The 15,614-nt window shown below is 66.9% G+C and overlaps 2 protein-coding genes across 2 annotated transcripts; one reads left to right on the top strand and one right to left on the bottom strand.

The window, feature by feature from the left end:
• Positions 1 to 30: 30 nt before the first annotated feature.
• Positions 31 to 8,501, top strand: EMIHUDRAFT_111367 (hypothetical protein; the record flags this gene model as incomplete). The annotated part of the gene is made up of 18 exons (XM_005786510.1): positions 31 to 131; positions 210 to 378; positions 685 to 705; positions 1,336 to 1,539; positions 2,648 to 2,974; positions 3,179 to 3,361; positions 4,241 to 4,564; positions 4,883 to 4,986; positions 5,681 to 5,882; positions 6,128 to 6,322; positions 6,380 to 6,472; positions 6,549 to 6,837; positions 6,946 to 7,076; positions 7,143 to 7,500; positions 7,548 to 7,701; positions 7,815 to 7,824; positions 7,870 to 7,983; positions 8,289 to 8,501. The coding sequence occupies 18 exons, from the start codon at positions 31 to 33 to the stop codon at positions 8,499 to 8,501; spliced, it is 3,192 nt and encodes a 1,063-aa protein (XP_005786567.1).
• Positions 8,502 to 13,077: 4,576 nt separating this feature from the next.
• EMIHUDRAFT_228784 (hypothetical protein) lies at positions 13,078 to 13,682 on the bottom strand (the record flags this gene model as incomplete). The annotated part of the gene is made up of 4 exons (XM_005786509.1): positions 13,078 to 13,183; positions 13,287 to 13,312; positions 13,396 to 13,478; positions 13,604 to 13,682. The coding sequence occupies 4 exons, from the start codon at positions 13,680 to 13,682 to the stop codon at positions 13,078 to 13,080; spliced, it is 294 nt and encodes a 97-aa protein (XP_005786566.1).
• Positions 13,683 to 15,614: the final 1,932 nt, after the last annotated feature.

Below are 15,614 nucleotides of genomic sequence, written 5' to 3'. Positions count from 1 at the left end.
GTCTCTCTGTCTCTGTCTATCTCTATCTCTATGTATCTCTCTGTCTCTCCGTGTCTCTCTCTCTCTCTCTCTTTCTTTCTTGCCGCGCCACCGCAAGCTGCCTCGCCGTGGACGTGTCATGCACGTGCCAGGTACTGCCTGCCCGCGCGCGAGGAACCTTCTAGGAACCTTCTAGGACCCTTCTAGGACCCTTCTAGGACCCTTCACAGGTACTGCCTGCCCGCGCGCGAGGACCTGCTGCCGGAGCTCCTGCCGCTGGTGACGCCGTCGCTGCTGCAGGCGGCTGCGCTGCGGCGCGGCGACGGCGTCGCCAGCGCGTGTTTGCCCGAAGCCTCTCGGAACCTGCTCTTGCAGGCGCTCGCAGACGACGACGACGACGTGCGCGCGGGTGCTGCCGCCTCTCGCCGCCCCTGCCCCTGCGCACTGTCCCAGACCCTGCCTTTGCCTGCCGTTGAGCATTGCTCGCCGCCCCGACAGCACCCGACAGCACTGACAGCACCTGACAGCTGGTCTGACAGAGGCACCTGACAGCTGCCCGACAGCTGCCCGACAGCCCGACAGATCAACAGCACCGGACAGCCCGACAGCCCGACAGATCGACAGCACCGGACAGCCCCCGACAGCCAGGGCTCAGCTTGGTGGAGGCCGTTGGAGAACTGTGAGGTGGCCACCCTGCCCTCGCAGGCGCGGCCGCGTCGCTGCTCGGTGTGGCCTCGCATCTCGAGGAGCTCGTCCCGCCGCCCCGCCCCGCTAGCCATTGCTTGGTTCGCCCCCCTCAACGGCACGCTGACCGACGGCACGCTGATCGACGGCACAGGCGCTCGTCCCGTCCCACCTCCCTCGGCTGCTCGGCGCGCTGTGGGATGCGCTGGCGTCGGTCGACGACCTCACCGCCTCCACCGCCTCGGCGCATGGCCAACCCCTCGCAAGGGCTCGCCCTGACCGCCGCCCCGTGAGCTCCTCCGCTGTCGCCACACTCACAGGTGACGGGCCTGCTCGCTAGCCACCCGCGATTATAGTTGTCCTCGCGGGTCCTCTCGGGTCCTCTCGGGTCCTCTCGGGTCCTCTCGGGGAATCTCGGGTCCTCTCGGGTCCTCTCGGGTGATCTCGGGTACTCTCGGGTACTCTCGGGTACTCTCGGGTACTCTCGGGTACTCTCGGGTACTCTCGGGTACTCTCGGGGAATCTCGGGTCCTCTCGGGTCCTCTCGGGTCCTCTCGGGTCCTCTCGGGTACTCTCGGGGACTCTCGGGGAATCTCGGGGAATCTCGGGTAATCTCGCAAGCCATTCACGAGTCTGGTTGCCCGTGGTTGAGAACCACTTCTTCATGAGCAGGTGATGGGCTTGCTCGCAAGCCTGTGCGCCAGCTTGCCCTACGCCACCCTCGCCGCCGCCGAGGCCAGGGGCGAGGCCGCCGCCCTCTCGCCCCTGCCGGCGGAGGCGGGCGGGCCGCCCCCCGGCCTCCGCCGCGGCGTCTCCGTCTTTTCTCTCGTCGTCCCGCGCCTCTGGCCCTTCATGCACCGCCACCCCGCCGCTGACGTGCGCGCGGCGGCCATGGCGACGCTCGAGCGCCTCGCCGCCGCCGCCGCCAGGAGCGCAGCCGAGGCCGGCGGCGGCGGCGGCGGCGGCGGCAGCGGCGGCGGCGCGGCGGCGGGTTGGCTAGCTCCACTCCTACCTACGGCGCTGCGGCTGCTGCTTCAGGCGCGTTCCCTCGTCACGGCGTTGGAGAAAGAGAGGACGCGCGCGGAGACGGGGGAGAGGGGGGGGTTTGCGAGCAGGCGCTGCTGCTCGATGCGGCCCCAAAGGCGCACGCGGCGGCGGGGCGCGCGTGGCGAGCACTGTTGGCTGCGTCTACGCCCGCGGTGCTCCGAGGTGCGTCCACCGCCCACCGCTCCAGCTGGCTCGACCTGCTGGCCACCCCCGGCTCCGTGCGGCCGCACGCCTCCCTCGTCTTCTCGCCCGAGGGCGGCGGGGGGGGGGGAGGGGGCGTCGCCGCAGAGGACGCCGCCGCCACGGCCGAGTCGCGCGCACGCGCCGCCGCCGCCCTCGGCCTTCTCGCGGCTGCGTGCGAGGGAGGCGGGCGAGGCGAGGGAGGGGGCGGGGCGGGGCGGGGCGGGGCGGGTTGGGCGACGGCGCTGCGCGAGTCGCTTGGCGGTCCCTCGGTGGCGGCGCGCGTGGCTGCGGCGTGGGTGACGTCGGAGTGGGCGGCGGCGGCCGGGCGGGAGGGAGGGCGGGAGGGTGGCGAGGGAGGCCGGCTTGTGGGCGGAGGTGGCGGCGGGCCGCATGAGCTCCTCGAGGCGGTGAGCGGCGTGCTGGGTGGCGCAGAGGCCTTCTGCGCCGTCGCGGCGGAGCTCTCTGCGCCGCTCCGCACGCTGCAGGCCACACCCCATCACACCGCCCATCACCGCCCGCACACACCCCATCACACACCCCGTCACACCCCGTCACACACCCCATCACACACCCCATCACACACCCCGTCACACCCCATCACACACCCTATCACACACCCCATCACACACCCCGTCACACCCTCTGCAGGCCGAGGCGTCCGGCTTGCTGGCCGCGTTTGAGAGGGCGGGCGCTCGGCGGTCCGTCCTGCCCTGCCCCACCCTTGCTCTTCATGCCGGGCACGACTCTTGCACAGGCTGGCGCTCGGCGGGCGGACCTGCTCGACTCGTGGCCGACAGCCAGCGCAGGCGCCGCCGCAGGCCCACCTGGCACGGCGGCGGGCGATGGCCCTCCGCCGCTCAGTGTGGAAGGCGCCGAGGCGCTGGCGGGCGGCGTCTTCTCGGCGTGGGACGCGGCGCTGCGCGTGCCTCGAAACGCCGCCTCGCGGCTGCGCTGCCACGAGAGCCGCGGGGCGGTTGTGACCGCGGCGGCGGCTGTGCGGCGGCGCCGAGCGGAGCTGCTGATCGAGCTGCGCGCCGCTGCGGCAGAGGCGGTCATCGCCATCGGCTCTCTGCCGCCAAAGGTGCCTCCGCCTCCGCCCGGTCGATGGCTAGTGAGGAGTCCTCCTCCTCCACCACTCCATCGTCCCTCACTTTAGCTCACTCCCGCCAAAGGTCTCCGCCCCCATCATGAAGTCATTAACGACCTCATTAATTAATTAATTAATTAATTAACGACCATCATGAAGTCATTAACGACCTCATTGGCCATTGCTCGATCACCAAAGGTCTCCGCCCTCATCAACGCCCTGATGATGATCCTCCGCACGGGCGCTCCGACGCCGCAGACCCGCGCCGGCGGCAGCCTCGCCGCGCTCCTCTCGTTGCTGCGCGCCCGCCCGCCGTCGGACAGCGGCCACCCTAACGACAAGGTCGTCGCCAAGCTCTGCTCGCTCGCCGCCGCCGCCGCGGTCGCCACCGCCGTGCAGCCGGCAGAGCCCACGGCTGACGAGCCCGCCGCTGCGCCCGACACAGCAGCAAAGGCGGCGGCGGCGGCGGACGAGGCGCTTGCCGCTCGGAAGGGGGGGCGGGGGGGGGGGGGGTGGGAAGGGGGAAGGGCAAGGGAAGCGGAAGGTCTGGACACTCGCGCCACGGGCCCATCCTCCCTCCCCGCCAGGCGGCACTCGTCGCGCGAGCGGGGGAGGGCGCGCGGACCGCTCTGAGCAGCTGCTGCGCCCGGTTCGGGGGCGAGCTCTGGTAGTTGATTACTGAGCTCCGGCAACTAATCATTGATTCATTCAGTACCAAAGGTTCGGGGGCGAGCTCTTCGACGCTCTGCCCGCTCTCTGGAGCCAGGCGGGTGTACCAGCCCTTCGCACCTAGTCGCAGAGTCATCGCAACCCGACCTCTGCTCTCTGCCTGCCAGGCGGCAGCGCCTCTCGGAGCCGCCAAGAGCGGCGGCACGGCTGCCGGCGCACCGAGCGGCGCTGGCGTCGCAGGCTCGCTCGCCGCCTGCACACGTCCGTGACAGGTCCCGTGACACGTCCGCGACACGTCCCCGCCCCGCAGGCTCGCTCGCGCTCTGCGAGGCGCTCGCGCCGCGCCTCGCCTCCTCCGCCGCCGACCAGGCGCTGCTGCTCTTCCTAGACACCTCCTAACACGCGGTAGACACTTCCTAGATACTTCCTCCGCCGCCGACCAGGCGCTGCTGCTCTTCCTAGACACCTCCTAACACGCGGTCGACACTTCCTAGATACTTCCTCCGCCGCCGACCAGGCGTTGCTGCTCTTCCTAGACACCTCCTAACACGCGGTCGACACTTCCTAGATACTTCCTCCGCCGCCGACCAGGCGCTGCTGCTCTTCCCGCGCGTCCTCGCGACGCTCCTCGGCCCGTTTGGGCAAGGCAACGACGCGGGGGCGGCGGCGGAGCGCGCTCTCGCCGCGCGCACTGTCGGCGCGTTCTGCGCGGCACCGGAGCTGCAGAGCCGCGCGGCCTGCGAGCTGTGCGACGCAGCGCTGCCCGCCCTCGCGGCGGACGATCGGCCACGGTCGCAGCTCGGCGCCACGCTGGCGGTGCGGTCTGCCGTCGAGGCGATGGGGATGGGCCTGCTTCCGTACGCGGCGCTGGTGCTGCCGCCTCTTGTGCGCGCGCTCGCCTCGCAGGCGGAGGAGGTGCGTGCGGAGGCCGCCGCCGCTTTCGCCGCGCTGATGCCGCTGCTGCCGCTCGAGGCAGACACGCCCTGACACGCCCACGACACGTCCACGACACGTCCCCACGACACACGTACACGTCCACGATACGCGCCCACGCCACACGTCCACGACACGTCCACGACACGCGTCCACGACACGTCCCGCAGGCAGACACGCCCGACCCGGCCGGCATGCCTCCACGCCTCTCGGCCGCGCGGCGCGAGGCGCGCGCGTTGGTGGCGCCGCTGCTGGGCGCGAGCGAGCCCGGATTCCCTTCCGGCTGGTCTGGCGCTGCAGTCTAAGGAGTGGACTCGAGTCATAGGGGGACGCAAGCCGGCGCCGTTCCAGCTGCCCGTGCCCATCTACGCCGAGCTGCGGCCGTACCAGCAGGAGGGGGCGCGGTCCACGTAGCATACAGGAGGTTTTACCCGAGTGTGACGTGGTGCCGTGCCCAGCAGGAGGGGGTGGACTGGCTGGCTTTCCTGCGGCAGTACGGGCTGCACGGCGTCCTCTCTCGCGCAATGCGGGCCCGTGCTACTCCGCATCGTCCGTTAGACTGCGCCGTGTCGTGTCAGGTGTCCTCCCGAGATCACTCGAGATCACACGAGATCACTCGAGATCTCCCGAGATCACACGAGATCACACGAGATCTCCCGAGATCACTCGAGATCACACGAGATCACACGAGATCACTCGAGATCACTCGAGATCACCGCCTCCGTCACGGCAGGCGTCCTCTCGGACGAGATGGGGCTCGGAAAGACGCTGCAGACTCTGTGCATCCTCGCCGCGTCGCGCCACGAGGAGCTCCAGAGGCCGCAGCCGCGCCCCTCGCTGGTTGTTTGCCCCGCCACGCTCGTCTCGCACTGGAGGGGCGAGGCGGCGAGGCGCGCTAGGAGGGGTCTAGGAGGGGTCTAGGAAGGGTCTAGGAAGGGCCTAGGAAGGGCCTAGGAAGGGTCTAGGAAGGGCCTAGGAAGGGTCTCGCACTGGAGGGGCGAGGCGGCGAGGCGCGCGGGAGAGCGCTGCTCGAGGCGGCCGCGTCTCGGACCCTTCCCGGACCCTTCCCGGAAGTTTCCACGGAGCCCTCCCCCGCAGGTACGTGGGAGAGCTGCTCGAGGCGATCGAGTACGCGGGGCCGCCCGCCAAGCGCGCGGCGATGCGGCCGCGGCTGCCGGCGGCGGCGCTGGTGGTCGTGTCGTACGAGACGCTGCGCTCCGACGCCGCCCCCCTGTCCGCGGTGAGCTGGGACTACCTTGTACTTGACGAGGGGCACGTCATCAAGAACGGGAGCTCCAAGGTGGCGATCACACGAGATCACACGAGATCACACGAGGTCACACGAGGTCACACGAGATCACACGAGGTCACACGAGATCACACGAGATCACACGAGATCACACGAGATCACACGAGATCACACGAGATCACACGAGATCACACGAGATCACACGAGATCACGAGCACGGGAGCTCCAAGGTGGCGCGCGCCGCAAAGTCGCTTCGAGGCTCGCACCGGCTCCTCCTCTCGGGCACGCCAATCCAGAACGACGCGCTGGAGCTGTGGTCCCTCTTCGACTTTCTGATGCCGGGCTACCTCGGGCAGCGGCGCCACTTCCACTCGCAGTACGTCAAGCCAATCTCCGCGTCGTACGGCGCCTCTGCCGGGGACGTGGCGCACACACGCCGCGGGGCGAAGCTTCTGGGCAGCCTTCCGGGGACCTTCGGAGCCCCTCTGGAAGTGTCGCCGTAGGCGCACGCCGCCGGTGAAGCGGCGCTGAAGCGGCTGCACCGCCAGGTGCTCCCCTTCTGCCTCCGGCGCACAAAGGCGGCGGTGCTGCAAGATCTGCCGCCGAAGGTGATCGCCGACCGGCTCGTGCCGCTCTCGGCGGTGCAGCAGCTGCTCTACTCCGCCTTTGCTGGGCACCTAGCCCCTTCCACGAGCCTTCTCGGACCCTTCCCAATAGGTGCAGCAGCTGCTCTACTGCGCGTTTGCACAGTCGCCTGCGCAGGGCGGCGTCCGCCGAGCTATCGACAAGGCGGCCGAGGGAGGCGGCAGGAGACGAGGAGGATGTGGCAAAGGAGGGGGAGGGGGGAGCGGCGACGGTGGCGGTGGAGGCGGCGGTGACGGAAGTAGCGAGGGCGGCGGCGGCGGCGAGGGCGCGGCGACGGTGCTGCACGCGTTGCAGTATTTGCGCAAGGCGCGCAGCTCTCCTGATAACAAGAAGAAGAAGAAGAAGAAGAAGAGAAAGAAGGGTAACAGGCGCACTGCCCGTGCCAGGTGTGCAACCATCCTCTTCTTGTGCTCGACGAGGCGCACCCGCATCTTACTGACTTGAAGACTGAATTCAGTACCTTACTTAGTTAAAGACGGACTTCAATTGCTCGACGAGGCGCACCCGCTGCGGGCGCAGTGCGAGGCGGCCGCCGCGGCGGAAGGCTGCACCCTCCACTCCCTCGCCGTCGCCCCGAAACTGGAGGCGCTGCGCCGGAGGGTAGACGAGTAGACACACGCTCTCTCTCTCCGTCTCTCCGGCCACCCCCTCTCCTCCTGCTTCCAGGCGCTGCGGCAGCTGCTCGCGGAGTGCGGCATCGGCGCCGCCGACGCGTCCGCCGCCGAGTCCGCCGCCGCAGCAGCGGACGACGCCGCGCTGGCGGGCGGCGGCGGCGGCGCGGCGGCACTCGCAGCGCACCGTGCTCTCGTGTTTGCGCAGTCGGCGTCGATGCTCGACCGCGTCGAGGCGGACTTGCTGGCCGCGCACCTGCCGTCGGTGAGCCACGTGCGGCTGGACGGGAGGGTGGCTGTGGCGCGGCGGGGCGAGCTGGTGGAGCGGTTCAACTCGGACCCGTCCATCGACCTGATGCTGCTCACCACCGCGGTCGGCGGGCTCGGCCTCAGCCTCACCTCCGCAAGACACGGTCCTCGACTGCATCATGTAATGATAGAGTATACGATACGAGAATAGGCCTCAACCTCACCTCCGCAGACACAGTCATCTTCCTCGACCACGACTGGAACCCGATGCGCGACATGCAGGCGATGGCGAATGAGGAGTCGTTCATTAGTTATTCACTGTCCAGCGACTGGAGCCCGATGCGACACATGCAAGCGCCGGACCGGTCAGGAACCAGCCACCAATGAGTAGTTGATGACTACTCATTGAGCATGGACACGCAGGCGATGAACCGTGCCTAGACACTTCCTAGACACTTCCTGACTCCGTGACCTGCAGGCGATGGACCGTGCCTAGACACTTCCTAGACACTTCCTGACTCCGTGACCTGCAGGCGATGGACCGTGCCCACCGGCTCGGCCAGAAGAGGTCGGTGTCGGTCTTCCGCCTCATCTCCAGAGGCACTCTCGAGGAGAAGATCATGTCGCTACAGCGCTTCAAGACGCATGTCGCGGGAGCAGTCGTCAACGCGGAGAACGCGTCGCTGCAATCCATGTCGACCGAAGAGGCGCCGCGCGAGCACACTGGGGCTACACCTCGGCCGCACCTCGGCTACACCTCGGCTACACCTCGGCTGCACCTAGGCTACACCCTCGGCTACACCTCGGCTGACACCTCGGCTGCACCTCAGCCGCCGCACCTCGGCCGCACCTCGGCTACACCTCGGCTGCACCTCGGCTGCACCTCGGCTGCACCTCGGCTACACCTCGGCCGCACCCCGGCGGATGTGACCGCTCCTCCCCTCCCACGCAGGTGCTCGACCTCTTCGAGCTGTCGCCGGCGACGACAGCCGCCGGAGCGGCGCCCTCTGCGCAGGCATCTGGCGGTGGCGAAGGCGGCGGCGGCGGCGGCGACGGCGGCTCTGGCGGGCTGCAGTCGCTGCTGAGCAACGTGGGCAGCCTCTGGGGCTCGGAGGAGTACGAGGAGGAATACGACCTGGACGAGTTCCTCGACCAGCTCTCCTGAACGGGCGGAGATTTGTTGATTGTCTATTTTATTACCTGTCTCTGCGCCTACGGCAACTGCATGTCTACCTGTGTCTCGCTCCACACCAGTCCACTTTGTGCTCTCTGGCGCTGCCTCTCCATCGAATCCCCTTTCGCGAGAGCCGAAAGGAAAAAATAAGTTTCATAACATCGAAGGCTAAGCTCAAAAAAATAAGTTGGGGTTGTGAGCGCCGTTTCGGCACAAGCCACTATGAAGCCACAACCACAAGTGTTTGGCCAAAGATCAAAGCAATGCGGCTCTCGCCCTCGCTCCTCATGTCGCCCCGCGCTTTGCGCGAGGCTGTGCTCAGCTTTGGCGCAGTGCTCATTGGCCTCGGGGCCGCGCTCGCGTTCCCCACCGTTGCGATTCTCCTCCCCAAGTTCCTGAAGGCGCCCCCAGCCGTCCCGGAAGAGGACGCGGCCGCCGCTGAGGAGCCAGTCCTGAGCCCGGCGGAGGCGTCGGTGGTTAAAAGCCGCATCTCAGAATTTGAAGCGATGCACTCGGAGCCGCTCAACCCGTTCAAGCGCAGGGTGACGCCGCCCCCCGAGTCAGCAAAGGACAACAACGACGAGGGGCCCAGCTCGAGCGAGTCCGACTTTAGCCTCTCGTCGGAGACGCAGCCGCTGCGCCGGGAGTTATCCACAGGTGGCGCACGCCGGCCGCTTCCCGACTTCATCCCCACTGAGGTTGCTACCCATGCCATCGGCGACGAGTTTCAGCCTCCAACCGCCGCGCCGCTGTCCCCATCAGCGGCGACGGCAGTGCCGGTGGTCAAGCGGACGCCTCGCTCCTTTTCCCAGGGCGTGCGGATGGCAGACGCGCCCGCCGCCAATGCGCTCGGCCGACGCACTTCCTCCGACAGCGGCGGATCCTCCTCCCGCTCCAGCGACGGAGGAGGCTCGCTGCGCGCCGCCTCTGCCGAGCCGCGCACGCTGCAATCGCTCGCGACCCCGCCGCTCGAGAAGGGTGCGCCGAAGTGGGTGGTGGGACCGGACCCGCGGAGGCAGCGCAGCGGGCAAGAGGATGACCCCGAGAGGGAGGTGCTCATGGAGAGGATCAGCCGCATGGCCCGCCCCGTCGCTCCGGACATTCTCGGGGGTGGCGCATCGGAAGGTGCAGGCGCCGGAGCCGTTTTCACTCGCAGCCGGTCTTTGAGGGAGCCTCCCTATCTCTACTAGGCGACGCGGAAGGCTATCTCGAATCTTTGTGCGAGGAGCTCAACATCAAAGGGAAGCCAACCCCAGAACAGGCAACACAGGGGAGCCATGGGGCCGTGGTGTCTCAAAGTGCGCTGACCCCTTCCCTCTTGCCACCCAGGTTGAGCTGTGGAAGAGCATGGGGCCGAGAGGCGAGACGACCGTCGGGCGCTGATGCGCGGAGCTGGCGCGGGGTCAGGGGCGCGTGCGCATACGATGAGAGTGCTGAGGAGTTGGCGTCGGTCGATGGGCACCCACGTCGAAAGGTTCCGCCTTAGCCTCTTGCGTCTGTCGCACGGCTTTAACGCGTGTCTCGCGGCGCATCTGCTCTCTCCTAGCTCAATGCGCCCGGTAATCCCTTTTTTTTCGACAGCCCTCCACCACTTCTCCACACACAAAAAAAGTGGTTGGGGCACACTATCACACATTCGGTTCACCCGAAGTGGTCGTACAGCCCGTTGATAAACAGGAGGGAGGGAGTGGGGTGCAGGTTGCTCACGCACAAAAACACCAACCCCGGACCCAAGACGCACAAGCACAGGTGCTCACCCACGGCACCGGGCCGGTGCTTGCACTTTGAATGCCGTGCCCGTGGGGCTCCTGCCCGTGTCCGGGCGTGGAGATGCGAGGGTCGCCCCCCCCTTGCCCCACCACTTTGTGTGTGTGGTCTGTGGAGACGTATTTTCTATTTACCTTACTTTAGTCCTTACCTTACTAGTACCTTACTTAGAAACCCCCTGCGTTGGAGAGAGCAGATGGCATGGTTCATGGGGCACTACAGGGTGTAGAGCGGAGAGGAGTGATACATCTCGCGCCGCGTCCCTTCTCGTCTAACGTAAACCTATTGGAGCGAGCCTGGTTGGCATGGGTCCCATGGAGCAGGTGTGTGTACTTTTTGCTTGGGGCGACACTCATGCCGGGGTAGGTAGGGTAGGTCTGGGCCCTCCCGTCGGGTTTTTCCCTCTCTTCACGCCGGAATTTTCACAGCAGAAAAAGAAATTTTCCGCGGAAATCACGATGTCAACCCTCCCCAAGTGGGTGATCTGATGCTTTGTAGGGCCTGAGAGTGGCCTGCCATGTCACAGGAAGGACTGTGGTTGCAGGAGAGTACCACCAACCATCACTTCAGTTGGTATAGTACCCCACCTTCACCCATCCGGTGATTTCTTTTTTAGTTTCCCATAAGTAGGGTAGGTAGGTAGGTAGGTAGGTAGGGGCACCGCAGGGGCCGCTCAGGTTTTTCCAGAATTTCAGCATGAGTGTCGCCCCAAGCAAAAAGTACACACACCTGCATGGAGAGAGCCTGGTTGGCGCAGCGTAGGGAGCTGGAGCCACGGCGGCTGGCCCGCGCGGGGAGGGGGGTGGATATGGTTATGGAACTGTGGGGGGCTTGCACTCGCCGCCAGGGCCGGAGCCGGCGGGATCGCGATCGCCATAAGCGGGGCGTCTGGCGGTTGTGCGGCAAGGGCGGCGGCGGCGGCGCGGCGGCGCGCCAGCGATGATGCGGCTATGGCGGTGCCGACGGCGTCGCTACACGCCGGCGCCGGTGACGGCCCCATCGCCGCCATCGGGCGAGAGATGGCGAGGCCTCTTGTCGGGCGGCTGGAGGGGCTCTGCCACGGAGAGAGAACACAACAACTTTGCCGCCTCTGCCGGCGAGCGAGCGCGGCGGGCGGGCGCGGCGGCGGTAGCGGTGGCGGTGGCGGGCGCGGCGGCGGTAGCGGTGGCGGGCGCGGCGGCGGTAGCGGTGGCGGTGGCGGGCGCGGCGGCGGTAGCGGTGGCGGGCGCGGCGGCGGTAGCGGTGGCGGTGGCGGGCGCGGCGGCAATCGTGGTGGCGGGAGCGGCGGCGGTAGCGGTGGCTGCGGCGGCTGCGGCGGCTGCGGCGGCTGCGGCGGCGACCGCGTTTGTGGCCGGATCAGGCGCGGTGGCAGTCGCGGTGGCGGCCGGCGCGGCGGGGGCACGCGGGGCACGCGGGGAGGCGGCTAGCAGCCTGCACGGTGGGAGGCCGAGGCTGCAGGGCAGGTTTGGCTGCGGCACCGCGTGCCGCGGCATCGGCGCGCGCACGACCACGCACGGCGGCTCGGCCTCGGCCGTCTCCTCCTCCAACGCAGCTGCCGCCGACGCGGCCGTCTCCTCCTCCAATGCAGCTGCCGCCGACGCGGCGGCTTGGCCGGGCACGATCATGAGGAGCCTGCGGTTCGGGGGGACCTTCCGCGCCAGCAGCGTCCGGAGCGAGCGTTCGAGCGTCTCGGTGACGTAGCCAATCTTGGCGCGCAATTCCTCGCCCGCATGCGGGTCCCAGTCGGGCTTGCTGACCAGCGCAAGCGCCAAGTCGCCGACATCACGGACGGCACTCCGCCAGTTGTCTAGGTGCGTCTCCGCCACGCCGGACGCAATGGAGTGTCGCGTCACTGCTGCGAGGATCTCATCTATCCGCGGCTTTGCCGCCTGCCAGCGCGCGAGCAGCTTTAAGGCCTCACTCATCGGCGGTCGCTCTCCGCTCGCCGCCATGCACGCTTCTTCGATGAATTCGTCCACGGGCCAGGCGTCGGCGGTAGCGTCCGTGGCAGAATTCTGTCGCCGTATGAACTGCATTGGTGGTGGTGGTGAGGGCAAGCGTCGAAAAGCCCTCGGGTGGGAATGCGGCGCTTCGGGAATACGACGATGGGATGCGATTTGAAGCAGGAACGTGGTTTTGAGGCGCCGTGTGAACTCGCAAAGCGCCATAGGACGTATTTTCTTCTCAATATAACAAGGTCTGTGAAGAGCGCAGACCGGAACGAAAGTCCGAGCTCCGCTGCCTGCTGAACAGCATCAGAGGCCACGAGGTGCCGCACCTTACTCGCTGTTGGGTCCTAACAGAGGGTTCACTCTGGTACCTAAAAAACACATACACTGAAAAAGGTGGTGCGCCTCTCTTTCGCTTCTTAGCTCCCCGGCCCTGGATGTGAGGTTGATAACTGCACTCCAAGTGCTCCAAGTGTGCAGATCTCTGCCGGACATGTTCTATTCCAAGCGTCTTCTTCGCTGTTTGTTCACAGCACGCCACTAGGGAACTAGTAGGCCCACGGTTCCCTGGGGTCGCCTCGTGAATAAACGAGTATAAAGAGCGGTGGTTCTATTCTAGCACGACCTCTATTTCGCCGCCCCACCCGCCGCGCGCGACCGTCGCCGCCCATCCTCGTAGTAGAAGGCTAGGCGGCTGAATCGACCTGCTATTGACGGCGGCATAGAGGCAAGGACCGAGACGGAGGTACGTGCCACGGGGCACTGTCTGAAGGCATACGCGCCCACGTATGCCCCGCTCGCGCCACAGGCACAAACGTGGTCGTCGCGACACGCGAGAAGGCAAAGGCGTATCAACCCACGCGCTCCAGCGAAGGGGGGAGGGTGACCTCTGTGAGCTGGGAGCCACGAAAGGCCTCATCCCCAATCAGCCGGACGCCCTCGACGAATGTGACTGACCTGCGGTGACGCAGCGGACGCAGTGGTTGCGCGAGGGAGGTGATAAGAAAGAGCGTGATGGATGGATGGAATGTGAGTGTGCGATGTGCTCGTGCAGCAGCACCTAAGCGAACCGCAGCCCAGGAATGCCTGATCAGGGATCGAGTCTGCCGTGACGTTCGCGTGGCCGGTTGTGGGGTACGGCTGAATGTACAGTTGTAGCACATGGAGACATGGTTGCCCTGCAGGCCATTCAGAGCGACAAGGCCGTCAACAAGCGCCCTCGCATTGTCGGCCAGCACCGCATCGCCACTGACTGCGGCGTTCCGCCCGGGACACAAGTCGAATAAAAATCGGAAAGGGAAGAAGCTGAAAAAGAGAATTGTACAAAAACTCTCTCGCACACGCATTATTCACACAACGAAAAAGAGAATCTTCAACCAAACTCCCTCCACTGGCACCGGACTGCGCGCACTCGTGCGAAAAAGAGAAATTCCATGCCTTCGGCGGGGTCGACCATACTGGACGCCCTCTCGGCCTTGGCGCGCCGTGCCGAATATCCTCGCCGACGGCACGCAAAAGCCACTTGGCGCCGTGCCGAATGTCCTCGCCGGCGGCTCGCACCAGCCACTTGCGAACTCCACCACTGAGCAGAGCCTTCTCCTCGGACGGTGCATTAGTTAGCGCCGCCGCTACCACACCGCTCCCTGCCTCGACGGCCTACCGCGTCCTCCTCCTCGCTATCGCCGGCTCGCACGTCTTTCTGGCGGCTGGAGTCGTGTTTGGCTGGACGTCGCTAGCGCAGATCCTCGCTGGGCAGGGCGTGGGGTGCGACGGGGACGATTGTAGCGGCCAGCCGGGCGTCTTTGCCTTCGTCTTCACCCTCGGCACCGTCGGCTCCTACACCAGCAACCTGCCCTTTGGGTGGGTGGACTCGCAGACATATGCCCTAGCAACACCGCCGCCACTCGCGGCCCAGCTGCGGCAGCGAGACACGCCCCAACTAAAAGTCAGAGTCTGCAGCTCTGCCCGTGGCTCCCTGCCCGAGACCTTGGCCAGGCGAGACTTGACTGGCAGCCCGCACCGCCGCTGCCACCGTCCCTCAGCCAGCCTTCATTCTGACGCCGCCCCTCGCCCTCGCCCTCGCCCAGGTACCTGCTCGACACGCGCGGGCCGCGCTTCACTTGCGTGGTCGGCTCGCTCGTCCAGCTGAGTGGCGCACTCTGCATGTACTCCACCACCGGAGGCAGCATGCAGCTGCTCTACGTCGGCTTCTTCCTCATCGGGTTCGGCGGGCCGGGCATCCAGATGGCGACATTCCACATGGCCAACCTCTTCCCGTCCATGTCGGGCACCCTCATGGCGGGCTCAACCTCCCTCTTCGACGCAGGCACCGCCATCTTTGCTGGCTTCCGCGCCGTCTCCGCCACAGTCGACCTCTCCACCTGCTGGCTGTGGTACTCCGCCTCGGTGCTCTTCATCCTGCTCAGCGGGCTGGTGCTCTGGCCGTCAGCCCCCTTTGCGGAGGTGGATACCGCCTCCACCGCCGGCGGCGGAGCCGCAAAGGCGACGCTCCGCGAGTACGTCTGCAAGCGGCAGTACGTCTACCTCCTCCTCTTCGCGTCGATCCACATCATGCGGCTTAACTACGTCGTCGGCGTCTTCCAGCAGCAGGTCGGCTCCCTCGGCTTCGACGCGGCCGCGGTGGACGACTTTGTCACCATTTTTGGCGCGCTGCTGCCCTTTGGCTTTGTCGGCGCGCGCCGCGCCGGCCGGTGTGGGAAGGCCCGGTGGGCGAGACACGGAGACACGCCCCTTAGGCATGCCGCTGATTGGCTACCTCCTCGACAACACGCCGCCGACGGTCAGCTTCGCCCTCGTCAACGCGGCGGGCGTGATCAACAGCGTGCTCTTCATCGTGCCGAACTCGCGCCCGTGCCTGCTCGGCGCGATGTGCTGCGTCGCCATCGGCCGCCAGTTTGTCTACTCGACCTTCTTCGAGATGCTGCAACGCTTCTCCTCGCCGAGCGTGTTTGGCATGCTGGCGGGGATCGCCAACATGTGCGTCGCCGCGACGGGCGTGATGCAACCCTCGCTCGTGTCCATGTCGACGGACACCTTTGCCGACTGGGGGCTCTACTCCTTTGCGCCCGTCAACCTGCTGATGATTGGGCTCGTCCTCTTCCTCAGCACGCAGCCGCTGCCCTGCTGGCAGGACAAGGCGGGCCGCGCGTCCTTCGAGCGCGCCCCCACCACCACCGCGAGCGTCGCGCCGCTCAAGACGGCGCTGCTCAAGGACGAGCACAAGGAGGGCACCCTCCTCTCCCCCGACTCGCAGACGCCCCGAGAAGGCTGGATGCACTAGGGGAGGCTCGCTAGCTAGATGCGAGATGGAGTGTGTGTGTGCACAGTGGGAATTGTCTCGCGGCGGCCGAGAGACGGGAGCGGCGAG

This window comes from Emiliania huxleyi (assembly GCF_000372725.1).
Source record: "Emiliania huxleyi CCMP1516 chromosome Unknown EMIHUscaffold_150, whole genome shotgun sequence".
NCBI classification, from domain to species: Eukaryota; Haptophyta; order Isochrysidales; family Noelaerhabdaceae; genus Emiliania; species Emiliania huxleyi.
Note: the sequence above shows the minus strand (reverse complement) of the source record. Positions and strands in the feature narration are given on the sequence as shown.